This window comes from Aspergillus lentulus, assembly GCF_001445615.1.
Source record: "Aspergillus lentulus DNA, contig: Alt12, strain: IFM 54703, whole genome shotgun sequence".
Taxonomy (NCBI): Eukaryota; Fungi; Ascomycota; class Eurotiomycetes; order Eurotiales; family Aspergillaceae; genus Aspergillus; species Aspergillus lentulus.
In genome coordinates this window covers 3,576,149-3,601,561 of record NW_028322115.1, presented here as the reverse complement: position 1 = coordinate 3,601,561, position 25,413 = coordinate 3,576,149, and the positions used below count along the sequence as shown (strand labels likewise).

Sequence of the window (25,413 nt, the reverse complement as noted above, 5' to 3'; positions counted from 1 at the left end):
AGCCATTCTCCCCTTCTGCGGAGAATATACCATTTCCGCGCTGCGTAATACGACAGATGAGTCAATAGAGTCTCGACACACCGTTATATTGATCCCCATTCTCAAGCTGTCGTCGCCATGCCTCCTCCACTTCCCTCCCAACATCGCGGTATGACCGCAAACCCTCTCAAGCCAGTTAAGCGTTACCGGCCAGGAAAACCGATCGCGGAGGAACCCTCGTCATCTGAAGAAGATGAGGACGCCGAGGAAGAGATACAGGAGCAGGAGCGGCGCAGACAGGAACAACAACGGCAGAAGCAACAGGCTCCAAAGGCGACCTCGTTCCCTGCTGGCGCTGCTGCTGCTGGGAGGATCACAAGAGGCGTGCAAGATGTAAAGATTGAAGAGGAGGAGGACGAGGAAGGGTTTGTGACGGAGGAGGAGGAAGAGGCGCCGCCGAAGGTAACCGCTCGTGTTGCTGGCGACCGAGCGGAGACTGTGACGGCGCAAGCAGGCGTAGATGAAGAAGAGGAAGAAGAGGAGGAGGAGGAGGAGGAGGAGGAAAGTGAGGAAGAAGAGAGCAGTTCAGAAGAGGAGGCTCCCCGGAGGGTTCTGTTACGGCCTACGTTCATCAAGAAAGACAAGCGCAACAACGCACCGAATCAAGCACAAAATGCCGCTAATGTTGCCGATTCGGCGGCGGAGGCGGAGGCCCGCAAGGCGCAGCGACAGGAGAAAGCGGACATGCTGGTCCGCGAGCAATTGGAGAAAGAAGCGATTGCGCGGACAACGGCGAACCGAGCGTGGGATGACGACGAGGTGGTTGAAGCGGGCGAAGAAGGTGCCATCGATGATCGGGATGGCGTGGATCCAGAAGCAGAATATGCCGCTTGGAAGCTACGGGAACTGAAGCGAATCAAGAGAGAGCGCGAAGCCATCGAGGCAGCGGAGAAGGAGCGGGAAGAGATCGAGCGTCGTCGGAACCTTACCGCGGAAGAGCGCGAACGCGAAGACCGCGAGTTTATCGAGAAGCAGAAGCAAGAGAAAGAAGCCAGTCGTGGCCAGACTGGGTTTATGCAGCGCTATTTCCACAAGGGTGCTTTCTTCCGTGATGATCTGGAACGCGAAGGACTTGACAAGAGAAATGTCATGGGGCAGAGGTTCGCCGACGATGTTGCTCGTGAGACCTTGCCTGAATATATGCAAATTCGGGATATGACCAAGCTGGGAAAGAAGGGCAGGACACGATACAAGGACTTGAGGACGGAGGATACAGGACGCTTTGGAGACGGCTTCGACAATCGTTCCCGCCGTCGGGAGGCTGCCCCTCTCGGTATCCGAGACGAGCGATTCCTACCTGACCGTCCGGACGATCGCCCCAAGGGTCCGACAGGAGCCAACGCCAGTACCGTACGCGAGAGACGAAGGTCGCGGTCAAGGTCATATTCGCCGAGGCGAGACCGTCACCGCGACCGTAGAGATGACAGACATGATAGCCGGCGAGACAGTTATGGTGGCGGTGACCGCTATCGTGACCATGGCCGTGACCGTAGTCGTGACCGAGACCGCTCAAGAGACCGATACAGGCCGGATACCAGCAGTCGAAGGAAACGGAGTCCTTCGCCATACGACGACCGCGACAAGCGACGGCGTACAGACGATGCTGCATAGACGGGCTTATGAGAAGGAATCATTATGTTCTTGGAGTTCCTGGTACCATGAAAAATGCGGATGGGATTCGGGATTGTGTTGCATTGCCGTTGCGACAGGTACTTGCCTTTGTTATTATTCATATCTAATATTTTTTCTCTCCTGGGGGTTTGGATATATAGCCTGTATCTGGGCTGGTGAACGGAGTGTGTAAGATAAAACAGACATCATGCTTGCAGATACAAACACAGCGTCTAACAAGGCCTCGCTCGCTTGGTAAAGCAATCCTTCCCTTTCCCATTGTAACAAATGTAAACGACTTGGCCGTGATGTGACGGATTCTTCTGTAATACTCCTTTCCCTGATATCCAATGCGATAACTCCCAGAGTCTTCGCAAGGCTCGTGCATCCCGTTGTGGTCATCCCGTCAGGCAATGGCTTAGCGATCAGCCATCCACTCACTCATTTCACCCCAGCCCTTTCCAACACCTTCTCCCTCTCCATGACACTCTCGCCGAACCGTAACAAAAAGATCGTGCGCCCGGGCCACATCTCCGTAGGCTGATTGTGCGCCGTAACCTTGGCCTCGAAGCCACACCCATCACAAACCCCCTCTATGATCCCCGCCACAAAGGCAGCGCAATTGAGCATGCTCATCTCCTTCGGAACACTAATGTACGTGTTTACGAGCGGGTCATTGTCCGTAATCATGTACTCGTTGGGTGTCTCGGGAGACACAGAATGCTCGAGGGCGTCTGCGGGGCGTTGGAAGAGCAGGCGCCAGAGGGGCCCATGGATGAGATGGAGCAGGGGGAGAATGCGGAGGGGTCGATTAGGAGGGGAGGCAGAGGTCGAGGAGCTCGATAGCGCGGACGATGTGGAGGAGGACATGGAGCGGTAGAAGAGGAGGTCGAGGAGACGGAGGCCGAGGGGGTAGCCCTGTTCGTTTAATCTGGCGTGTTGTCAGAATGGAGCGACGAATCTATCAAAAAAGCGCCATGCACTCACCTGCGCTCTAGATCCTGTATCCCTGTTACTCTTCGCTGAGCATATGTGACCATCTCCGCGAACAGAAAGGCGAAGCTTGCCCGACTGAGCTCCGCATTTCGACTGCGGTTCAGATGTCTGTCGTAGATTGTCTTGCGGTTCGACGGGATTCGCAGGCCGGGGCTTTGCTGCGCGACTGTCGTCACTTGCTTTGGGGGTGGCTGTCTGTCAGCGGTGCCAGCTATGTTTGTTCCGCTGGTGCTGGCGGACAGCATCGACGAGTGTCTGGCGGGGTGTGATTGTGACATGGCGGTTGTGGTCGGTTGTTGCTACGCTGGGGATGGGAGATTTGCGGGACGGAGTAGAGAGAGGTAGTAATTCAAATGATCATTGCATCATCTTGTGTTGATAGAAAAATTAATGCACGAGGGAGTCTGACTGGGGGTCGTTGGTTTCTCGAGCTGCGATGTTGGATGTTGATAAGGCGAGTTGACCATGGAGGTTTGAGATGTCCATCATCACTCTCCGTCGGGCGCTTGAAGGCCATACAACACTGCACATCGCACGCACTTTATACCAGACTACGAGCAACTGGTGAGCCTGCTTTACACATGGAATTGCTTCCACAGATATTATCCAGTTCTATAATTTCTCTTGCTTTCGGATTTGGTACGAGGTCTGCGACAGCTACAAGCGCTGATCTGAATGTTTACGTGGTTACGGAGTGGAAGCACATTAGACACAGGAGAGGAACGAAGCTTTTCTGGGAGCAAATTCATCATTATATCTATCTTCAACACAGTCTAGTCGAGACAGTGTCGTTTGGAGCTATCCAATATCCAGAAGGCCAGGCCAGCGACACCAACTTCGCACAATCCACCCCGTCAACGACCACGATAAATCTTAATTTCAATCAACCTATACTAAAAGCCATTATTAGCGCCTATTCATTGACCGTGACAGAAAGTCATGCTCAAATCCATGCCAAATGACCAACAAGAATCAGACATCCAAGGAAGATAATGCGCACAGAGCACGTCTATGATGGGTTCATGGCGACGGCTAGCGTGGAAACTGCGAATGTAGGAAAAAATTTTCATCATAAGAGAGCCAGAGGGCTCTGTTGGTCGATTTGAGGATCGAGACAGGACAGAAAAAAAGGTAAGACTTACCCAGAGTTAGTGAGTCGCGAAATGGTGCGCTGTGAATGAGCAAAAGTAATATTATTGTCACATATCTTGAAAGCTAAATCAACTGCAGGAGTCTGCATGTAACTCCATAGTCAATTGAGCGGACAATGCTGCTGTGCAAATTCGAATGGTTGTTGGCTGTGGAAGAGCAGAGGGAAGAATTTTTGCGGCGGCGGAAGGCTTTTTATAGTCTGCCTGAGGCTGCCCGGGAAACCCACCGACCCATACGAAGCTTCTAGAGCGAAGAGCAGAAGAGAAAATCTTCAAAACAAACGACACAAAATCGAAGGTTCGATCGGACTGCAGTTTCCATTACTCAAGATAATTATCTTCGGCTATGCGATATCCAACAATGACATGCCTTTGAGGGCCACCAAAATAGATGATTCCAAGATTATGCGCTTTGTATGAAACTGAACAAGAGCAGACGAGAGCGAATGAGTGAGAGATCGTCGTCAGGTGCATGCCTTTCACCCAATAATACTCGTATGCAACAATGTAAGACGGCTCCTCTGTATACAAGTCATACTGCATACCAGTATATCCAGGTTGGCGCCGCGTTGGCAGCAGCATGCGCTATTTGAAGGTCTTTTGCTTTTGCCTCGAATTCCAGTTCAAAGTTTTGGAGATACTCTGGACCCAGTCCTCACCACGTCGGTTGTGGGGTAGCACATTTGCAAACGGATACCGTGATGCGGATACAGTCACATAATCGCCCGGCTGCAGTTCGATTCTACCATGGCTGTCAGCGAATCTCAGTGTAGCTTCCATGTCACAGAACCCACCTCTCTCGACCATCAAAGCTTGCCCATGAGCTCGTTCGGGCATCATAAGGCACTCCCATACGTAGAACAATGGTGTCTGGCAATATAATCGGTCGGAAAGACAGAGTGTGGGCACAGATTGCGGTGACGAGAATGACGGGGTTCTCTGGATGACACAGTGAACCTCCCGCTGCGAGATTATACGCCGTCGAACCGGTAGGCGTCGCTATACAGACGCCGTCCGCTAACAACGTCGTGAAATGCTCATTGTCACCGAACAGCTCAATTTGAGACATCGCTGATAGGGTCAGTCAGGGATCCATTTCCCGGCAAGGCGTAGTGCATTCAGGGACGCTCTTACTGGGGTTCGGCCCTCTGTCCAGCACGACATCGTTGAGGATCTGGAAAACCTTGTCCGGTCTATGGGTCAATGTTCCTTCCATCTCCTCTCCTATCAGTTCTTCGACAAGATCCCGCTTCGTTATGTTTGATGCGTCGTCTTCCGGCCGCCGATTGCTCCTCATGATCGTGCACTCGAACCTCAGTCTGAGACTTACCACGACACCGTCCTTAAACGCCGTTTCTAGTGTGCTCTGATATTGGTTGAAATCGAATCTAGTCAGGAATCCAAGAGACCCCAAGGAGAATGAGAGTACGGGTGGTACGACGTGCTGGAAAAGCCAGCTCGTGTAGAGAACTGTTCCGTCCCCTCCTAGTGTAACAACAAAGTCAAATAGATGTGCTTCCTCGCAAGCCATATTTGAATCCCAGTACTTGAGCCGGCCTTCGGCTGTAGGTTCTTCTTGGACGAGTTGAATCGCTCCAAAGTCCGGATGCGTCTCCAGCCGCTTCTCCACGTAGACGACATATTTTGTAGAACGATCCTTGGAGAGCAGCCATTGGGTAACCTTCCGTGTAAGTACGACAAGAGATTCGTCGCGTACTTTTGTCACCAACAATACGCTCTTCACCGTAAGCTTGAGCTTGATGCTCCCTAGTTTCTTCGACAGCTTGCGCACATTCCATGCCATATCCGACAGCTGCTTCTTGGTCAGGTGCCGTGATTGCACCACTGTAGGGAGTGTCCTGAGAGCCTTTCGGTCCTTCGCCTCAGATGGTTTAATCGCGTCGTCGTCGACGACGCTCGTTTGTGGAGTTGTTTCGTGCGCTTTGCTTGGCTTCACATCTGGTCGGATGTCTTTGGATAGCGGTGTTATCCATTCACCCATGATCAATGAGTGCACGAAACATGCCGTTCTCTCGTCCGTATTGTCAGGGTGTGGTCTGGATCTTGGGTCGTCTACCGAAACCAAGGACGACTTGCGGCGGTGACTGTAATCGGGGTAAAGCACGACCTATCAGGCAGGGGTATTGGCAGTTAGCAGAGGGTTCAGAGACCAATTCCTGGTGCGTTTGTGCGTTTGTCGTACCTCCAGCTGGTTATGCGTTTCTGTGTCGCTGATTGCCCCTCCATGATCCTTCCGTCAGGTCAGCTTTGGCAGTTCCTCCGGTGAGGATCTGGCGACTTACAAAGTCGTCCTGCGACAGCCCCTTCTCCATTATACCACGGCTCTGTTCTCAGAATTATCAATTTCGAGTAATTTTCTGATGGCTTCTGACGCTATTGTCCCATGATGTGTGGTTTGAGAAGCTGACTTGTTGCGTTCAATGAGTTTGTTACGGTTCCGGTCAAAGTGGGTATGACGTCGTTACACGGCTCAAACAGTCATCATACCTAATCCTGCTGAACAGCATATGAATTGAATACTTGCCAGCGCTCATTGTTGGCGCTAATTTGATGTTTATTGTGATCATGGTTTTGGTGTGTATTTCCAACATATCCAATTGTGTCATTTGGCTAGAATAGTCTGTCTACTTGGCTTGGTGGGGAGGTACGCCAATCTCTCCATGGCGGGGAATATATATCTCCATGATAGCTCAATACAACAACGTTTGACGGGGATCACACAAAAATATATACACTGCGTGTGCTGATGCAGTAGCTGATAGCTATATTGAAAGCAAGGCCATACTAGGATGCATTCATTCCCACACCAACTATAGAACGGAAGGCATTATATACGTGAGCACGACGCAATGCAGTATACCTGTTGAGAGATGTATAGATGAGCCATTCAGCAAAACAAAGGTGTAATATATTGACCGTCGATATCACCATCGCAAGGACGAGTATAATATTGAGGCCAAACAATGAGGTCTCTGCCGGACCATGCTGATCTCCTTCCCATCATACATTAGCCAACAAACATAGCAGCAAAGCTGTCTTTTTGTCCTATTGGTGTAGGTTCAGCATTCGCATTCTACCTCTCTCGGGCTTAATTTTTCTAGATATTAACTCTTCATTTTCGGCGTTCTTCAACAAGTGGTCTCCGTGGCCCAGCTGGTTAAGGCGTCCGACTGTTAAGCTAGCTGCTCCTAGCAATCGGGAGATCGGCAGTTCGATCCTGCCCGGGGACGATTTTTTGTTCCTTTTATTTTATTTTATTTTTTTGCCAGGTCGCAGTTTACCACCATTCTATTGACCCAACTCTGTTGTCTTAAAACCTAATACCTGCAGGCCTAAATGTTTTTGTATTCGGTAATATCAATAGTAGATTCTCTTGCAAGGCTGCAACCACTCGGCGGGCTAGACCGACAAGACATTCTCTGTATCAAAGGACCTTGCGAGGCCTAATGGGTATATAAAGCCTCCAACCCCATGTATCCAAAATTCTCAGTAGATCTTCAACAATTGGTCTCCATGGCCCAGCTGGTTAAGGCGTCCGACTGTTATGCAATAGCTGTGCAATCGGGAGATCGGCAGTTCGAGCCTGCCTGGGGACGAATTTATTTTTGCATCTTCTCTTTTCTTTGCATCCCCTACTCCCAGACCCATCCTACAAGAAACTCTGTCATTAAACTTTTTACCATTAGCGCCTGCTATGTTGTTTGATGCACTATTGGAGAGTGGCCAACAATGCGTCCTGAGTTGCTGCGGTGGTCAACAGTGGCACAGGCAGCAATCAAGTTTGAGGCTGTGTAGAGTAGTGAACACTATTACCGCCGCGCCAGAAAGTTCTAGCCTTTTTGTCTTTCTCGAGCTGGTACTACGCCCTCTCCCTCATTGGAGACTCTTACCAGATGAACACTCAAGGCATCCAGATTCCAGATTCCCAGTCAGATCCAGGCCCTGATTCCTTCAGTCACATCCGAGCGTCTAGACTGGTCATATTTCCAATGACACGTACGGCTAAATGACCGCCGCCGAGAAGCTACCTTCAATGTCCTAACTTGACCACGTCTTCCGACTCGATGATACTCAGGCCGACTTGAGACACGCGCGGTGTCGACCTAACCAATCAGATGTCTCCATGGCCCAGCTGGTTAAGGCGTCCGACTGTTATCGCAGTCCATTTGGACTCGGCAATCGGGAGATCGGCAGTTCGAGCCTGCCTGGGGACGTTTTTTGTACCCCATCAGCGTAAAAACGTACATTGACTTTTTGATGCATAGAACTCTCGTTCTTCCTCCTCATGGTATTTTTGCCCCTTAAGGGCTGTATGCCCTCCCGGGAACGGGATATTCGGCGACTTTGTGAAAGCATATCCAGTTGATCTCTCAAAGAGAGATGCGCATATGACCATGTTCTGGCTCTGAACAGTTCTGAACAGCTCTTAAAGTTCTGAGAACCATGCTTCTGTTCCTTAGCACTTGCAGATATCAGCCGATTCCCAGTCAGAGCCTAAGGCCTGCGAGCCAAAAAAAAAAAAGAAGGCTCTCTCCTCCCCCATCTGCGTTCAACTAGATGATTCTCTTGATGCCCATCCCAAGCGAGCCGTGACTTGAGCAGGATGTCAGTGGACAATGCCTACAAACATCTGAATTGTAAGAGCCGCCTCTGTCAAATCATTCAACATCACTATTCATATGTTGGAACTGATGTTGGGACGGTTCAATCTTTCTTGTTTTCAGCGACAGGAGCACTGATAAGGCGTGGATCACTTGGAATTCAGCTAATTTGCTGTGGTTACCACGGGAGTACCGGCCCGATGCTTCGGTGGTGTCAGGGTCGACAATAGGTCTGGGGTGTGATTCGGGACAGGTGCTATTTTTCACGTTCCATACCCAGGGACTTTCACACGTCCTTTGCAGGCACTGAATCCCTTCTAGAACAAGTATATCACATGTGATGTCGTCATTCAACATCAAATGCTTTTGCAGACGGATGGGTAACAGGTCATTATAGGACTCTGCATTTCCACCCACATTTTTCCTATGTATTGGGGGCACTCCCATTTTGCAACGCGACTCACCAATGAAAAAGGGAAGACAATGGCAAGGACGCAGATACTGTAAACGCCTAATACATATATCATGGCCTATTTGATCCCCCGCCAGACTCTTGAGCGCCTCGACTACTTCGCTGCCTATCGCGTATTAACTTTTACGGTGAGTACTGACGTCAGCTTATCCAAGCAGAGAAATTCAGTAAGGAGTAAGCCTATTCCCCGTCGAAAGCCTTGCGTAGCCCGGCTATGTCAAGCTTCTCCATATGCAACATAGCAACATACGCACGGTCCCTCTTCTCTGTCTCTGTACTATTCAGCATCTTGTGGAAGTCGTCAGGCACAATCTGCCACGACAGGCCAAACTTGTCCACCAGCCAGCCGCACTGCCTCTTGCTCTTATCGCCGCCATCGCCGAGCTTATCCCAATAGTAGTCGACCTCAGCCTGGTCTTTGCAGTTGACCATGATAGAGATTGCTCCAGTGAATTTAAAGTGGGGGCCTCCATTAAGGCCGACGAACTTCTGATCATTGAGCTCAAATTCAATAGTCATGAGGCTGCCGGCCTCGCGTCCGTGGAACTCCTTGCCGGCTTCGGGGTAGTAGTGGCGCCCCGTAACTTTGGAGTTCTTGAATATGGAGGTGTAGAACGAGGCGGCCTCTTCTGCTTGGCCATCGAACCAGAGGCAGGTCGTGAGTTTGCCAACGGACATTAGGCTAGAGGTGGCGTGCTAGGAAGGAGCAGAATAAAAATTGTGATAGCAGGTGTACCAAATACGTCTTGTAGTGTTAAGGGAAGAATTGATGACAGGTTCATATTCGTTGCAACATAATAGCTTCTATACTTGTCGGATTCGTTGGAGTCTGCGGGATGCACGTGATTTAAGAGCCAACGGGAAACTAGGCAGCAGTGCAGTTATTGTCGGAGCATCTGAAACAATAATGGAAAGGCAAAAGGAGATCAAATGAACCTAATCAGCATGGGTATACTGTGATCTATCTGCTCGGGGAGCTACTCTGGGCAGCAAAGTAACACGAGCCGTGTGTCATGGAGCAGCATGACAGTTGCAATTCTATATTTCTGGGTCCTGGGTGATATCCGCCTTGGTGGATATGGCCTTTTTACCATACGTTAGGAATCGGGTGACACCTGGCTGAATGATGGCACCTAAACTGACGCTGGACCGTCCGTCCACCACCCAAGGTCACCCAAGGTTCCCCTATTCCACGTTCTGAACATACTTTACTTTTCGCAGCAGAAGGCGGCCTGCTGGACCCGACCTATGACGGCTGATCACAGTAGGAACAAAAAGAAAAAAAGCTCAGCAAAAATAAGTATCGATATTGAAGACACAAAAATTCGTCCCCAGGCAGGCTCGAACTGCCGATCTCCCGATTGCACAAGCTATTGTTTAACAGTCGGACGCCTTAACCAGCTGGGCCATGGAGACTTGTTATTGTTTCTGCCGGCAGCATTTAAAGCTCTATAAACAAAGACAAAGCATTGTTAAAGATCGAATCACTGGACTTGGAAATCCATGGAATCGCCTCAGGGATCAGCGCGAGTGAGGGCGTCATTCATCCCCTTGCCATGGTTTCTTGCCCGTATGAAACCGATCTGGACCATCTACGCTGTCTGACGCATAACAGACATTGCTCCCCGAATGGCAGGCAGGTAGGTAGAGGGGTGTGAAGTACAAGGGAAGATCCTTTGATGATCCGTTGGAATTGCTTTGCCTTTGATACATCACACCCCAGCATGGACCATGACTGTACGACAAGATGCAGGATTCCAGGATGCTAGGATGTGGTCGGTGCATATCACTTATGTAGCTGGCGTGCAGTCTTTGCTTGAGGCTCGCCTCTGTTTGTCCACAGAGCCATGCAGAGCGTCAGGTCATACAGTGATTCTCAAAATCGGTCTCACCCCCGAAGACATGACGATTGTTCTCCTGCCCCACTGCCAAGAACTGAGTATGGAAATAATATTGAGCCAACCGCAACAAAATGGGGCATAACCTTCTTATTGTACCCAGCCTGGACACAAGCGAAAGTCCCATAGTGACTAGTTGCTAGAAGGTCCGCAAGAGGGAGATAAGCACTAGGAGACTTGCGCCCCGCAGAGGCAATCGATGATGGTTGCCTGGCTGAATGCCCCTGAGTTGGAGAGGCCAAATAAAAGGCCCCGCGGTACGACGCAGCAAAACTTTTAACCACACTGGCTACACACCCCCTGATTAAACAATATTCTGCCTGTCCTAAATCCCCCGTAAACTGCCTATTTGACACCTACTTTGGGCTATCCGTTTTCAGACAGTGGTCATTATTGATGTAGGCAGTCTGAGAGTGGGAGTTATTCAAAACTTTTACTGCATCACTGTACTTCAATAAACTACTACAAAAAGTAGTAAATGGGCATAGTATAGGATGTATGGTCACCTGGCACATATTTTCTTTTCTACTTAATTCCTGTGTCAAGACATTCACAGCCGGACTTTTGGGGTACTCAAGATAGTGGGTGTCAACTACAGCCTCATCTCCGCAGGAACAGATTGTCCTCTTCAGCTTCTTTGTGAGTTGACTATATCTCTCTGAAATACTCACCCTAAAGAGAACCTATTCATGTGTTTGTTCCTTGAAATCCCATTTGAGCTCCGAGAACTCATCATTGAACATGTGCTCTATACGCCGCTCAGCCCGCCTGTAACTCCGCTGCAATCCGATGGAATCGAATACAACGATCTTAGGTACAAGGCATGGGTTGGAGGAGGTAGCAAAATTTATTACAAGCAGCAGAACATGGCTGTCTCTTCAAGCTGTCTGCCTCTGCTTCTCACAAATCATCAAATTTCATCCGAGACTCGGGCGATCCTTGGACGCATGAAAGTCGACTATATCCTTGACATTTCAGTCAAGGATGACTTGGATCTTTTTCTGACATGGCTGTCGGTGCCATGTCTCACAACCCACATATCGACCCTCTACGCGAATGTCCGTCTTTTCGGTCACATCATTGGGAAGCGCGCTGTCCGTAGCCAATTCGGCGATGGCGGCCGGCTAGGGTTCCACTGGTCCTTCTATGCTGCATTAGAGCGGTTTCTCCGCTATGGACCTGTGGGAGAAAAAAGACGCAAAGAGGAAGATGAGTCATCTGAATATCGTCGAACCACGCAGGAATTTGAGGATCGCGGGATGCTGATCGACACCCTTGTTCTTGATTTCCAGTCTGCGGAACTAGAGCTTGCCTTCCCACCAGAAGATGTCACATACAAGCATTGGTCGGCGCGGCATTGGGGTCTCGATCGGAGAGACCAAAGTGAAATCTCAGAGACATTGTCATCATATACAACGCGCCCGGAGTGGCTCTGTGAATATCTGCAGGGCTGGATAGGCGGTCTTCTTCATATGAGTTATCATACCTCCCAATACGGACAGCCTCTATATGAGCATATTGGGACTATCCGAATGCTTGTTGATGGACAACTACATCATGAATTTGATCTAGCAGCTTGGCTAGCTCGCCTACAGTTTACCGACCCAAGTGATACAATGGGTCATTTACCCACAAATGACAGAGAGTCTGGATTTTGGAAATGGAAAAACGAGACATTGCTAAGAAGGGAGGCCCAAGGGTTCCCCGTGATGAAACAGCCATCAGATGATGGATTAGGTGGGAGAGAGATTCACGAATCTATGATTTGAAATGGGAGGAGGATTGACGGTAGTCTGGTAAGCCAGACAGCTCGAGAGCGGCAGTAGGAATAGTACTAGCAGGAATAGGAGCATGAGGCCGCTCTATTAACGTGATTCGTAAATATCCACTATCGGCTTCCATGGAATTCTATTGTACGCACTGTGTAAACCTTATGTAGCAGGATGCAGTAGCATACAGGGTGCATTTTACTATGCTACTTGATTCTCGCAGCCCGCTCAATGACTGATCTGTGCTAAGGTCTTTTGCATGGGTCCAGAAAAGAGTTATTAAGTATGTATTAGTCAAGCAGTTTTCAAGAATGACTGTAGAGGATCTAATATTTCCATATCAAGCTTACACACAAAGTTCTCTTATATTGAAGCTATTCAGAACTAGCACTACCCAAGATGACAAGCAGTGACAGCTCTTATAATAGGGCTACGCGGCCGCTGCCTCTGATCCCACTTCTAATCTGGGCTATATATGACCGAGGCGGCTGCATGACAGCTTTATATAGTTACATTACTTACTATTTTTTGTGTACTTAAGCATAGTCCGTAGCTAGATTGAGAAAACTAGGCTTTCTTCATTTATAATTCAGATATTCGAATAGTAGCCTGCACGACTGACGAGACGCTCCATAGGCATTTAGGTAAACAAATTTCTTGCACTGTATGAAAGGAAATTGTTGGCGAAATAATATATTCACTCTGAATTCTTGGCTGTGGGGTTGGCAAACAAATGATGTGTCTTTGGAGGTCAGTCCGATTTCGAGAATCACTGTATCATCTCTACACTGTCCTTGCTGATATCAACGATCTCGATATGGATGTAAGGTAAGGTAGATTCGAGGGGCTACCTGGTGCCATGAGCCATGATTGGTCGGGCACCCAAACAGTACACTGCCTTACGTACTTGGTGTGCTCCGTACGAAGTAGTAGTCATATGCATGTGTGATATGCATGTACGCATTTGACTCATGGCTACCTGCAGCTGTCCACAAAATCCTTCTGGTGAAGGGGGCAGAACATGAGTCTGACGCTGTTTCTCCTTTTCGAGGGTGGTTGAGCAGAGAGTGCAGAGTGTAGACCCACCCTGTCGTTGGATCCTTCTCCCAACTTCTCAAAGTCAAACTCCGGACCAGGCGTATCTACTAGATGGGTCTATGGTGCTGGATTTCGGTAGGAGGTCCAGCGTGCATTGCCTTTGATTCCGCCACCAAGTGTAGCAGTGTGCCAACTCGCCATCATTTTGAGTCACTAGTCTGCAACTCTGGAAGCTTTGCCAGTCACACGATGCCAACTTTCTTCTTCTCAAAAACAGGCTCCATGAGAACCATCCACTTAGGTCGGCTTACTCCCCTAACAATAAAGCCTACCAGGCGGCAGCCACCAGGTTCTTGAGTTTCCTGATTTAGGTTTAGGTTCAGTTCGACAAAGGGTGAGCTCAGACGTTGTGGCGCTCGGACGTAGCACGCGGCGCGCAGCGGCAGGGAGGAATGAAAATTTGGTTTCAGTGAAATAAACCTAATCCTACAATTGAGTACGATGCATCCCGCTAAGGATGCTAACAGGGGACTGGCACTGCAGGCTGGGATGCAGCTGCATCTCGGGGCATATGAGGCACACTCTGTGTCATCATATTGCTGCGGTTGATATGTCTTATAGTGACAGCTTGGGGTGGGCGGCGTGGTTGCAGTAGTCGCCGGAGGACACATACATTCTAAACGGTGAGTGGCTGTGGTAGACGGAGTACGCGGCCGAACATGGTAATTGAAGGGCCACGAATCCTTCAAGGATGAACTTAGTGGTTACTCAGCTGGAGCGCGGGCTGCGCGGCCGAGGCGAGATGACAAAGACCTTTTGGAAACACTGAAATTAAAAATGCTGAATGGCGCCTAAGCCCACAGTGAACACATCGTTTGACCAATGATAATGCAATCGGCTACAGTTCTTTCCCAAAGTATCACAGGATCTGGCCCCCGATGACATGGAACTAAGGCAAGTCAAATCAATTAGTGGGTGTTCCAATGCCTGAGCTTTGCGCTCTTGAGACTCTGAGTGGCTGGAATCTGGCGCTGGATTGAGTGCTCTTTCAAAACAGGATTGAATCATATTCAGCGAACCTTGATGGAAACCAGACAAGTTGAATGTCTTCTGATCTGACATCCCTTGTCTCCGTGTGATGCTTACTGCCTGTGCCTCGCTATGTGGATCAAGTCCGAGAAAGTAACTATTGGAGGTGATCTCTACCTGGCTGTGGAATTTAACTAAGGTAGTGTCGTCGATTATTGCCCAGTTCCAGGCTTCTCCTGTCTTGGACGGTCGGATTGTGACCGCCATTTCGGGGTTGCTGGATTGAGCCTGGTACAGCAGCGAGGCGCTAATTAGGCGGAGACAGCCAAGTCAACCCCATTTGGAGTCTTGGAGACTTGATTACTACTTACTTACACCTCCAAGGATAGTGTGTTTGACGATCAGTTCGATCGTCATGATTACTCTTTTGATTCGTCTTGTAGTGTTTAATTATTGACAACGAGAGGCAGTTGTCCCTGATCCTGTGAAGGGTGTGAAGAGATGCCGACCGTGTCCCGCAGTCAAGACATAGTGTATGGACTTAGAGGGGCTAGACTAGTTCGAGGCCAGCTGATACTGTAGCATCAATGTGGCCTGTGGGTGTTTGATAAGATCATCTCTTGTGATGGATTTTCTCCCCGAGGCCCCAGCTCGCATGCAAGCGGGCTGTTATTGTCGAGCGATCGGCGAATGGAATGAGATGGAATTGATTTTGGACTGCTATTTGAGACAAACTGTCTGACTAACTCCAGGTCCAAGTCCAGGGCAAATCAGTAGGGAGCAAAGTATGCGTCGGCCTTCCCTTTTACCTGGTAGGATCCCTGCACAACGCCATTCAAGGTGGAGACCAGCGATCAAATGGATAGATCATCAGCACACTAAGCGGTTACCAGTAAGACTAAGCACAATACTCCGTACAGGAGACATACCCACTTGCATTGCCCGTCAGCGTCTCAGAGCCCACAGAGGAGCAGGCTTCAAGAAATTCGTAAGAATTGTTACCTACGTACCGACCCCTGACTCAGGCCCCCGTTTGTTCTATTAATTTTCTAGCCCCCTGCGTTACCCGTGGGTCCGCACATGCGTTCCAACTACTCGGCGGTTTCTTCCTGGAATCCGCGGCCTTTGATTCGCACAGCAATCCAACGATGATCTCAACCATCCGATCAACTAGTACCTTCTTGGTAGTGTTCTTAGCGATGTCGATGTCGATACTCGATAGAAATGTTGGATACACGCAGAGTACGGAGTTTACGGAGGTCAGATCACGGACTCGCCCGCCCTATCTCGTGTACATGACCGTTATGCTGAGCTTCGATGACAATCGCCTGAGCCAACACAGGCAATCATGGTAACCGCCCTTGGAAGCAGGGATTGGGACGACACGGGGGAAGGAGCATGAGAGTCCGCCTTGCCCGATGGCTTGATGGCTGATACTCGGTTCCATGCTCCATAAAGCATACTAAACCGCTAGAAGTGAGCAGAAGGTCCGAGATATATGCTGTAACCTCGAACTTTATGTCGTGAGCCTTGAGCCTTGAGCCTTGATTGAGCCTTGATGTCTTTGTGACGTTGGTCGATCTCTCAGAACTGTTGTCGGAGCTTATTAATCATGTGCCCCTTTAAGAAACTCGTGCTTCATACGCTGTATCAACTTCTTTGAGGCTGCGTTGGCCCCTCGTCACTATGGAGCCACTATGGAGTACAAAGACACGAAGTAGAAAGTGATACTCAATCCTAAGCCTCGACTCAACTCCTAGCCGAAGTGTCAGTTGATAAATGAATAGTACCCCACTTTAAATTGTTGAGCATATTTCGTCCTTGGCTCTCCGTCAAACCTAGGAACAAGATAGTGGGCTCGTAGATGATACATTGATACCCTGCAGAATTCTTTTATCTGTAACAGGTAATATTGGATATTTGCTGGTGGTACGGAGTAGTGCATTAGATGATATTATTGACGCTGAAAGTCATACGCTAATGCTGATCACAACCAGTGTCACATAGATAATCAATATTTGTTTTCATTTTTTTCTATTTTCAATAACACTAAATGTCTTACGCCCTTGTCCTGGGCTAACAAGCCACATAGAATAATAGTAAAGCTGTGACAAAGATAAAGATAAAATCTCACCATCCACATGACTCTTTGATCTTACCTTAGTCTCTCCGAAATCCTGCGCCTAATCAGACGGCCGAAGGCTTGGTATGGAGTGCTTGGCGTCCCCCCGATTACGAGATTACGAAGTTACGAAGTCTAGCCGTTCATGAGTAATCTATGAGTCCAAGTGTCCAACCTTATCCACCGCAGCACTAGAAACGTGAATTCAAGCCTATGACGATAGTGGATGAACTCTCCCCAAGCGGTTGGTTTCAAAACAAGATACCGGATCACAACTTTAGAGAGGTTCCCGGTGAGGCCGAAGAATGCCTTATTTATAGTGATACAAGGGTGTAGCACAGGCAACAAGGCAATGCTCAACTGGATATCATAGACAGCATATAGAAATGCCTTGCAGGCTGACCTCGTTCAGTTTGGAGCGACGATGCAATTGTAACCCTTGCGTAAGAGGTATTGAGCATAGCAAGATGTGACGCATCGAAGGAATGAACTTGCGGGGAGGCACTCAAGAGATACCTTAGGTGCACCCTAATACATAATGCGGACCTACGCCGTAATAATGATGATGGATAGAGGTAAGGCCAGACTCAGCGAAGGAAGAAACATTATTAGTATGTGGACCAGCCTCCAACTCCAAGAGACATTGAATGCCGAACGCCGTAACCGTAAAGCAGCGGGCGCCAGCGATGATAGGTCGAAATTTGCTAGTGTGGCTTCAAACACCAAGAGACAACATTCCAGAAAAAGAGGGACCCTTTAAGTCGAACCTGCTAAACTAAACCGGGCGTGTCTCTCCACAGCATCGCAGCCACTTATTAATAGGGCCAATTTTCGGGCGAGAAGAAAAGTTAAAAAAAAAATAAGAGGAAAAGGAAAATTAAAAATAAAATACGGAAACCCACTAATTCAGATGTCTCTGCCAAACACCTTAGCCATGATCCCTTTGAACGACTCTATCCCTGATATGTACGGATACCACTTCATCTGAATGTTGGCTTGTTGATCATATCAGCAGTACTCCGTAGGTCCGTAAGCAGGCACTACTGATGATAATAGCACAGAGCCATGAGCCCTAGCTTGATGTATAGTTGCATATGCATTGGAACTTGGGCGGTGATCTCCAGGTCCATCATTAACACCTACTTGTATATTCAAATAGTAAAGGCTGGCTTGATGCATGTGCAACCATCGACCCGATCACAAAGGTAACTTTTCTGGGTTATCTAGGTAGCCGCTTATCCGTAAGTTACATAGCAGTCACTTAGTCACACTCGGGCCTTGAACTTAAGTTAGTTGTTACTACGAAGTACTACGAAGTACTACGGAGGACACTCTATCTTTCTGGTTCCATCTCTGTCTTCCCGGTTCCTACCCTGCTCTAAGCGTTCCTCTTTTATTTTCTCCTTGAAATCCCATCCAATGAAAACCCAACTCCTTGCAAGCCTTTCATGGGTCTGATCATCCCCGCCAGTGGTAAGGTATTGAGCATTTCCGGCTCCACCAACATGGCGGCACCATGGTTACCACCACTAGCATGGGGTCCAACCGTCCAGCACATCCAGAGGGTCCAGAAATCAAGCCGGACTTCTGAAAAAGGCGGTGGAGCCTAGAGAAGAGAAAAATAAGAATTCTACACGAGTAGTACAGGTAGAGGAAAGAATTAATGCTATGGACATGGACCATGGAAAGGCAGTGGAGCCGTTGAGCTGAGGCATGGCGCTCTGCATCGTCACATCCTTCCAGTTCCATCCCTACCACTACCAGACCAGCCTGCCTCCTCCGTCCCTTAGCCGACTTGCTTGTTCCATTCTTCCCCCTGTGAGACGCGGACCAAGTCACCTATTTTGTTACTGTCAACGTTGTGTCATCTCACTATTGAACACATGTCCGCCAATAGATTGTCAGCTATGGGGTCCCAACCTTTGGATCGTGGAGCTGGGGCGGACGGTAGATCGGAAATGTAAGTTGATGCCACGAGTAACAAGTGACCCCATATTCATCACATAAAATAAAAATTAATAAATAATTTATTTTTTATTTTTTATTTTTTCTATTTATTTCACATTAATGAATAATTATTTTTTCTAAGAAGGGAAAGTAATTTGATGCTATGGAGACAACGAAGATCTCTAGACTATCTGGCTAAAGTTACTACTTTATTACTTACTTCCCTCCTTCTGCATGACTACTCGCTCGGTACCTTGCCATGAGCGCCCTGTGACCCCTTGTGTCATCTCTATATGATGAGTCTCGATCTCTGACCTTATTATTGTGTATCTTACTGCAGTCATCCATGGATTTCGATCCACCTCCATCTGTCATATAACTCAACGCTCTATCTACATACCTTATCCCTCTCTCGCCCAACACCTCCATCCTCTTCCAGACAACCATCCTAACCATTTCTGATCCGATTGATACTCTCAACATCACAACCAATGGCCGACTGCTGGCAACCACAAGCCTCCGTAGCAGGCCCCTACTGGATTTCCCCAGAAAACCAGCCATGTTTCCGAACATCGACGTTTCGTGACTTGATGTATGCTTTCCCCAGACCAAAGCACACTAGTCGGGTGATGAAGCCTCGGAGTGCTGGGAACAGTCCTTCTTCTGCTGCCAAGCGAAGGGCCACCACGTCGCACACTTCACCAATGTACCGGCACCTGCCGCAGCAGTCTTATCAGGCTCAGATCCAAGCTGCTCTCGCGGCTTCCGCCATGCGCAGAACACGCCAACCGCGACCAATGAGTTGGCACCCGGCATCACTGCAATCAACAGGATATTCCACCTCGCAGTACTTACCGGCCACCACTATGTCTGGAAACCTTGCTGGCACAGGCTTATGCTCTTCGTCATCCAACACGCTTCCGGTTACCTACGGTGGCGAGGACATTCTATCTGCGTATCCCACCTCAGATGCTGCGATGTTTTCATCTTTGTCCGGCATAGAAGATCCGACAATTATGCAGCAACAGTACCTCCTGCAAATGAACGGCTCGCAGGCCGAGCCAGTCACTTGGGACGCCAGTGCGTCTAGCTTATCCGCGATGGCTCCGCCCATGTCTGAAGGCTGGTCCTTCGATATGATGTCCATGAACAGCAGTATTCCCGGGGCGGACGTTGCGGGGTCGAATTACGAGAGCGCGCCGTCTTCTGGACCTCCAACGCCATTTCTTCCAATTCAGCAATTTGATGAGCCGGAGGCGGTTGAGGAGGAGCCGGAGGACGAGCTTGTCGGGATGGGCCTGTACAGTCATCCTGATCCATCGCTGAATGCGTCCTTGACTGGATTAAACGGCAAGGGGTTGAAGCTGGAGGAGACTTTTACGCCGTCACCGGACGACGAGACTGAAAATCAGGACGCTGACGGAGAGGATGATGATTCGCAAGTGACCACAGAGAAGCAAGCCAGCAACAGTGCCGATCTTCGTCAACCGCAACTGGGGCCTCAGACACATGCGCAACCTGTGAAATCAGCACAGAATATGCTTAACAAGTCATTCTTTTTCGAGGACGATGGCAGTGTAGACCAAGGTGGCGGGGTAGTCCCTCAGCAATTCTTCGGTCTGGAAAATCAGCCGTGCATGAACTATGCATATGGGTGGATATGAACTCTTGAATCTGTTTCTTTGCCTTTTCTTTTTTCCCACTCGACATATCCTGTCTCTCGTTTGTCTTTATCTCTTTGTTTCATGGCATAGCGTGGAGTTTTGGTTTTTATGAGAGGCACGAACCGTGACGAGGATACCCAACAGAAGGTACAATGATACGAATAGCTACATGCATTAGATAGACAATCAACAAATAGACGAGCAACTTGCTAAGACTACAATTTGTTTGAGCTGTGTAGTGATCTGACTCGAAAGGGGTTTCTTGATTTAGTCCTTCATATCTTCCTTATGCCTCATGTTCTATCAGAGCTTGAGACGAGCAGTCTACTCTCTTAATCAGTTGAATGCTTCCTCATCCTGGACAATAGAGGCACCGATAAGCTGCATGAATGTAAGCTGATATCTTGCTTGAAAGTGATGACTCCATGCTCTGTGCCCTTGGATTCCAAGTTGAACGGATTCTCGGGCCAGTCTCGTGACTACGGTCTCCTGCCTTCTCCCCATATACTCTTCGACTGTTGCCTTCTTTCTATCCTTTCCACATCTGATTTCGCTTCCCTGGCCGCCGGATACTGAGGAAGGGGGATTCTGTGTGACAGTCCACGCCATGTCTCTGAGGAATGCTTCATTGGGGACAAATCTCCACATCCAGAGTCTCATTGCCCTCCCCTCCTTTTGCTGATAATTCTTGTCAGTCTGGAACTCTGCAAAGTTGTTACTCCCTTATCCCTTGCGCAGAATACCACCCTTGTGTGGTGTAACACTCTTCGACAGGCGAGTCGCAGGTGGACAGTTCAGTTCGCCGCTTCTAGAGCATCCTTTGCGTTACCTGAAGAGGAGTATGGATACTTATAATAGCGTGCATGCATCTCGTCTGATAAGCCTCATTCTAGACTCGTACTTGGTCTATTTTGACTTCCACGTACAGGCTCCAGACACAGAATGACAGTGTCGTCGACCGCCGTTGCCTCTGCGCCCTGTGCTGAATTGGGACATGTCATGCCATATCGCACACTGAGCAACTGTTGACCTTTCGTAGAATGGACGGAGTACTGTAGTTGGACTGTTAATGGGTAAGGCACAAATCTAGGGACACTCGGAGGGAAAAACAATTCCCCGGTATAAAAATCCCGTCGATCAGATACAGTGGACAAACAATAGAACAAAACTCACGAGGGAATTACGGATACTTCTTCACTGAAAGATTCAGGGAGCAAAATGGCAAAAGTATTTTTTACACCGTGGAAGGATCATTCCCAGTTACTCACTGTCCGGAATCAATTCTACCCTCCGCCCGCCTATGATGGACCAGATTTGCGCTCAAATGCCTGCGCTACGGTACGTAGTTTCTACATTACGCTTGAATATCATGATTAACACCCCCAAGGTCGGAGTCTGGAAGCTCCGTGGCAACCTTCCACATCCGGTTGAGGCTACCGCCTTATTAACGGACGCGATTCTTCACGACGATGCTCAGAAAAATTCCATATTCTCGATTCGAGCCACCTACTCGGCTGCTTTCTGTCGGTGAGTCCCTTTTTATTCATTTGTGACGCATAGGGCATCTCTAACGCAGGCCTATCAGATTCGTAACGGGTCTTGTTGACTCGAAACTCCATGGACAGAGGAAGACCATGTTTCAACGAGCGATTGACCTCGGGCTTCCGGCATCGTTTGTTGAGCTGCGCCACGAGGCGACCCATAGAGAGCTACCGTCTCTTGTGGTATTGCGCAACGCGACGCAACGCTCGTTAGAGTGGCTCTGGGACTATTACTGGGCCAAGACAGACTCTGACGTTGCGCTTGTATTAGGAAGGCCTGCCTCTGCGGTCTCTAACGATGCCGACAATGGCAATGTAGAAGAAATCAGGAGCATCGTCAGAACCGTTCTCGAGCATCCAGCGAGCCAGGGCGACCTTACAGAGCCACCACGGAAGAAGAGGAAGTCAGATCAGCAATCGTCTTTCCTTGCGGCGCAGCTGGTAGCGGTATGTAAGGCGTCTAGCAGGAGTCCTCACTCACTTTCTCGAGTCCTCATTGAGGATGCAATAATTGTACCGAAGGGACGAAAGTAAGTGTGCCTTTCATGCAACGTTAGTGGACTACCCGCAGCTAACATATTACAAGGCTTGGCGATTCCATGGATGAAGCATTCACCAAGTGGGACAGATCACTACAGTGTGTAGCGGCAGGTCATCCTACATTTTTACCAGCTCTGACCGAGGAACTGGTCAATGAACTGGCATTCACGAGACGACCGAATACGAAAGATGATCCCCGGTGCGAGGCGGTTTATATGTGGCTGGACCACATCTTGAACTCAGCAGAGTGGAGTACAGCTCGGCAATCTCTTTCTCTCGGATACATTCTCAGTGTCTGCGACCAAAATTCGAATCGCTGGCTAGATCTGCTCAGAGGCGCTGTTCGCTCAGAGGATAATCGCTTGCCTCCTATTGCTAGAGATCAGAGCAACGCTCCACTTCGATCACAGAAAAAATCTGGAAGTACGACACATGCCCAGCACACCGAAGATGAACTACAAGGGCTGCAGAAATTCGGGTGGGAAAGGTTAGACACATGGGATACCAGACCAATAGGGATAGTTTGACTGGAGCAATGGAGCGAAGTGAGCGACTGTGTAAAACCCACCATCTCCGTCTCGCCCGACTCACCGACATCGGAAGAGATCGTAGCCACTCGCATGATCCATCAAGGAATACCCTTTATATTAATGTCATTTTGTGCAAGTCGTAGGGAAGACCATTGAGCGATGTATATAATTTTCCAAATACGGCTTAGCGCCAACCACATGACCCGGAGCTACTATGAGGTAATGCTCCGAATAGTCTTCATTCATGGAGATGCCGCCTATTAGTAAATGATCTCAGTATCACCCCGCATTTTCTCTCTCTATCACTTTCGTCAATGAACCTCCTCAGAGCGATCAGACCATACTGTGGATCTCGATACTTAAGGGCACATCACGTCAGAACCATGCATGTACAGTCGATTCCTATGTGTAAGTTGGATGTACCAATGCCTTGTGTCTGGTCTTGATTGATTCAAGATTGGTTACCCAAGCGGATTTGACGCTCACGCTATGTACAGGGACGGGGAAGGGCAATAACTATGCCTACCTCGTGACGGACGAGCCCACAAAAGAGTCCGTCATCATCGACCCGGCTAATCCGCCAGAGTATGTTGTTCGTCAAATTGGCCTGTGGAATCGACTCTGACGTTCTGCTAGAGTAGCTCCAGAGCTTGATGCTCAACTCAAGGCGGGCAAGATCAAACTGACGGCCATCGTCAACACGCATCAGTATGTCCCGGCATCCAGTCGCTAAGGGAGACCAGTATTTAACGTGCGCTTCCAGTCACTGGGATCATGCTGGCGGCAACGATGAGATGGTGAGCTAGCTAGCTATGTTTATGCGCTCTTCTGACTAACACATACAGCTGAAACATTTTGGTAAACTCCCAGTCATCGGAGGAAAGAAGTGTCAATCAGTCACGCGGACTCCTGCACATGGGGAAACATTTAAGATCGGAGAGCGGATCTCCGTCAAAGCACTGCACACTCCCTGCCATACTCAGGATAGTATCTGCTATTATATGCAGGATGGGGACGAAAAAGTGGTGTTTACAGGTGACACCTTGTTCATCGCAGGTGAGATGTCCGTTTCACAGCTGTTTTCGAATGAATCTCACAATAGCAGGATGTGGTCGCTTTTTCGAGGGAAATGCTCAAGAGATGCACAAAGCGTTGAACGAGACTCTTGCCTCGCTTCCCGATGACACCAAAGTCTATGTAAGGTGTTAAGAGACCATTTTTCATTGATGCAGATTATTGATTCGTGTAGCCCGGCCACGAGTACACCAAGAGTAACGTCAAGTTCTGTCTTGCTGTATCTCAATCAGAACCGATTAAGAGGCTAGAAGCATACGCAAATCAGCATCAACAGACCCAGGGCAAGTTTACTATCGGAGACGAGAAGGTATGGAGTTGTTCGCCCCGTTTGATTGCTCTAGCTGACGAGGTTGTCTAGCTGCACAATGTGTTTATGAGAGTCAATGTAAGAAGATCCAGAGATTCATTCTCTAATTATACTTATCGTCTGACCGCTACATAGGATCCTGAGATCCAGAAGAAAACCGGAAAGACTGATCCAGTGGAGGTGATGGCAGCTTTGAGAGAGATGAAGAATGCTATGTAGCGAGTGATATGGGGAAATAGTCTGAATACACCATTGTTTGAACTCTGCGTAAACATGACTATACTCCTACTCGCCTTTGTGAAAGATGGGATTTAAAATCTTATTGATGAATTCCATGACAAGAATCCTCTTCGCTAAATAATACTGTAAGCCTTGTGCATTGGAGTCGTGGTAGTCATGTAGGAAACGGAATAGTGCCTTCCGTCGCTCCCCTAACTTCATCTCTATTTCATCCATCGGTATCCCATATTCGGCATCCCATCTGCCATCTACGTTGATGTGAACGACTCCTCCAGCTATTTTTTTCACGAACCTCATCCGACCCACTCTTAGCCTTGACTAATTTTTACCAGTTGTCAAGAAGTATACAGCCAGCACATGGCACGCAATGGTCCCCCGCAGCACAGTCCAAACCAGATCTACTACCATGAAAACCGCTGCCAGCGTCAACGAAGGCCCATTTCGCTGTCCCCAGCGGGGATGTAGTCGAAGCTACAGGCGCAGAGAACACCTTACTCGGCACTCTGCGATTCATAGTCAAGCGCCAGCGTGCGAGTGTCCGTTTTGCGACAGAGTTTTCTCCAGGACGTAAGCTCACACGCACCACCTCTCTCGCAACGGCAATGAAACTGACTCTAATATGATATATAGTGATACTTTACGTCAACATGTTCGGGCCCTTCATAAGGACAGGGTGTTGGAATCTAGTCGCACGGTTATAGCATGTAGTCACTGTCGCTCGAGAAAGACGCGATGCAATGGTAGGGCCCCTTGCGAAGCATGTTCACGGAGAGGTCTCCAATGCTCCTTGTCACATCTGGGGAATCCGAAGAACGCTCGA

At 48.9% G+C, this 25,413-nt stretch overlaps 7 protein-coding genes and 4 non-coding genes across 11 annotated transcripts; 7 read left to right on the top strand and 4 right to left on the bottom strand.

The window, feature by feature from the left end:
* Positions 1 to 117: 117 nt before the first annotated feature.
* Positions 118 to 1,650, top strand: ALT_7102 (microfibrillar-associated 1 family protein; the record flags this gene model as incomplete). Its single annotated transcript, XM_033557366.2, has 1 exon — positions 118 to 1,650. One exon carries the CDS (start codon positions 118 to 120, stop codon positions 1,648 to 1,650), a length of 1,533 nt encoding a protein of 510 aa, XP_033413257.2.
* A 441-nt stretch (positions 1,651 to 2,091) lies between these two features.
* On the bottom strand, positions 2,092 to 2,924 carry ALT_7101 (trafficking protein particle complex subunit 5; the record flags this gene model as incomplete). Its single annotated transcript, XM_033557367.2, has 2 exons — positions 2,092 to 2,581; positions 2,638 to 2,924. 2 exons carry the CDS (start codon positions 2,922 to 2,924, stop codon positions 2,092 to 2,094), a joined length of 777 nt encoding a protein of 258 aa, XP_033413258.2.
* Positions 2,925 to 4,382: 1,458 nt separating this feature from the next.
* Positions 4,383 to 6,130, bottom strand: ALT_7100 (putative NAD+ kinase; the record flags this gene model as incomplete). The annotated part of the gene is made up of 5 exons (XM_033557368.1): positions 4,383 to 4,539; positions 4,592 to 4,868; positions 4,932 to 5,925; positions 6,001 to 6,048; positions 6,101 to 6,130. The coding sequence occupies 5 exons, from the start codon at positions 6,128 to 6,130 to the stop codon at positions 4,383 to 4,385; spliced, it is 1,506 nt and encodes a 501-aa protein (XP_033413259.1).
* An 826-nt stretch (positions 6,131 to 6,956) lies between these two features.
* On the top strand, positions 6,957 to 7,048 carry ALT_t149. The gene is given in 2 exon segments: positions 6,957 to 6,994; positions 7,013 to 7,048. It is a non-coding gene; the product is annotated as a tRNA-Asn (tRNA).
* Positions 7,049 to 7,325: 277 nt separating this feature from the next.
* Positions 7,326 to 7,414, top strand: ALT_t148. Its single transcript is given in 2 exon segments — positions 7,326 to 7,363; positions 7,379 to 7,414. It is a non-coding gene; the product is annotated as a tRNA-Asn (tRNA).
* Positions 7,415 to 7,935: 521 nt separating this feature from the next.
* ALT_t147 lies at positions 7,936 to 8,032 on the top strand. Its single transcript has 2 exons — positions 7,936 to 7,973; positions 7,997 to 8,032. It is a non-coding gene; the product is annotated as a tRNA-Asn (tRNA).
* Positions 8,033 to 9,071: 1,039 nt separating this feature from the next.
* ALT_7099 (VOC family protein) lies at positions 9,072 to 9,569 on the bottom strand (the record flags this gene model as incomplete). Its single annotated transcript, XM_033557369.2, has 1 exon — positions 9,072 to 9,569. The coding sequence occupies one exon, from the start codon at positions 9,567 to 9,569 to the stop codon at positions 9,072 to 9,074; it is 498 nt and encodes a 165-aa protein (XP_033413260.2).
* Positions 9,570 to 10,217: 648 nt separating this feature from the next.
* On the bottom strand, positions 10,218 to 10,307 carry ALT_t146. The gene is given in 2 exon segments: positions 10,218 to 10,253; positions 10,270 to 10,307. It is a non-coding gene; the product is annotated as a tRNA-Asn (tRNA).
* Positions 10,308 to 11,478: 1,171 nt separating this feature from the next.
* On the top strand, positions 11,479 to 12,558 carry ALT_7098 (uncharacterized protein; the record flags this gene model as incomplete). Its single annotated transcript, XM_033557370.2, has 1 exon — positions 11,479 to 12,558. One exon carries the CDS (start codon positions 11,479 to 11,481, stop codon positions 12,556 to 12,558), a length of 1,080 nt encoding a protein of 359 aa, XP_033413261.2.
* A 6,627-nt stretch (positions 12,559 to 19,185) lies between these two features.
* Positions 19,186 to 20,358, top strand: ALT_7097 (uncharacterized protein; the record flags this gene model as incomplete). The annotated part of the gene is made up of 1 exon (XM_033557371.1): positions 19,186 to 20,358. One exon carries the CDS (start codon positions 19,186 to 19,188, stop codon positions 20,356 to 20,358), a length of 1,173 nt encoding a protein of 390 aa, XP_033413262.1.
* A 1,218-nt stretch (positions 20,359 to 21,576) lies between these two features.
* On the top strand, positions 21,577 to 24,572 carry ALT_7096 (rRNA-processing protein LAS1; the record flags this gene model as incomplete). Its single annotated transcript, XM_033557373.2, has 13 exons — positions 21,577 to 21,696; positions 21,746 to 21,885; positions 21,944 to 22,429; positions 22,486 to 22,926; positions 23,349 to 23,377; positions 23,467 to 23,554; positions 23,606 to 23,677; positions 23,733 to 23,766; positions 23,815 to 24,025; positions 24,075 to 24,166; positions 24,219 to 24,353; positions 24,405 to 24,431; positions 24,489 to 24,572. The coding sequence occupies 13 exons, from the start codon at positions 21,577 to 21,579 to the stop codon at positions 24,570 to 24,572; spliced, it is 1,959 nt and encodes a 652-aa protein (XP_033413264.2).
* Between the last annotated feature and the right edge of the window lie 841 nt (positions 24,573 to 25,413).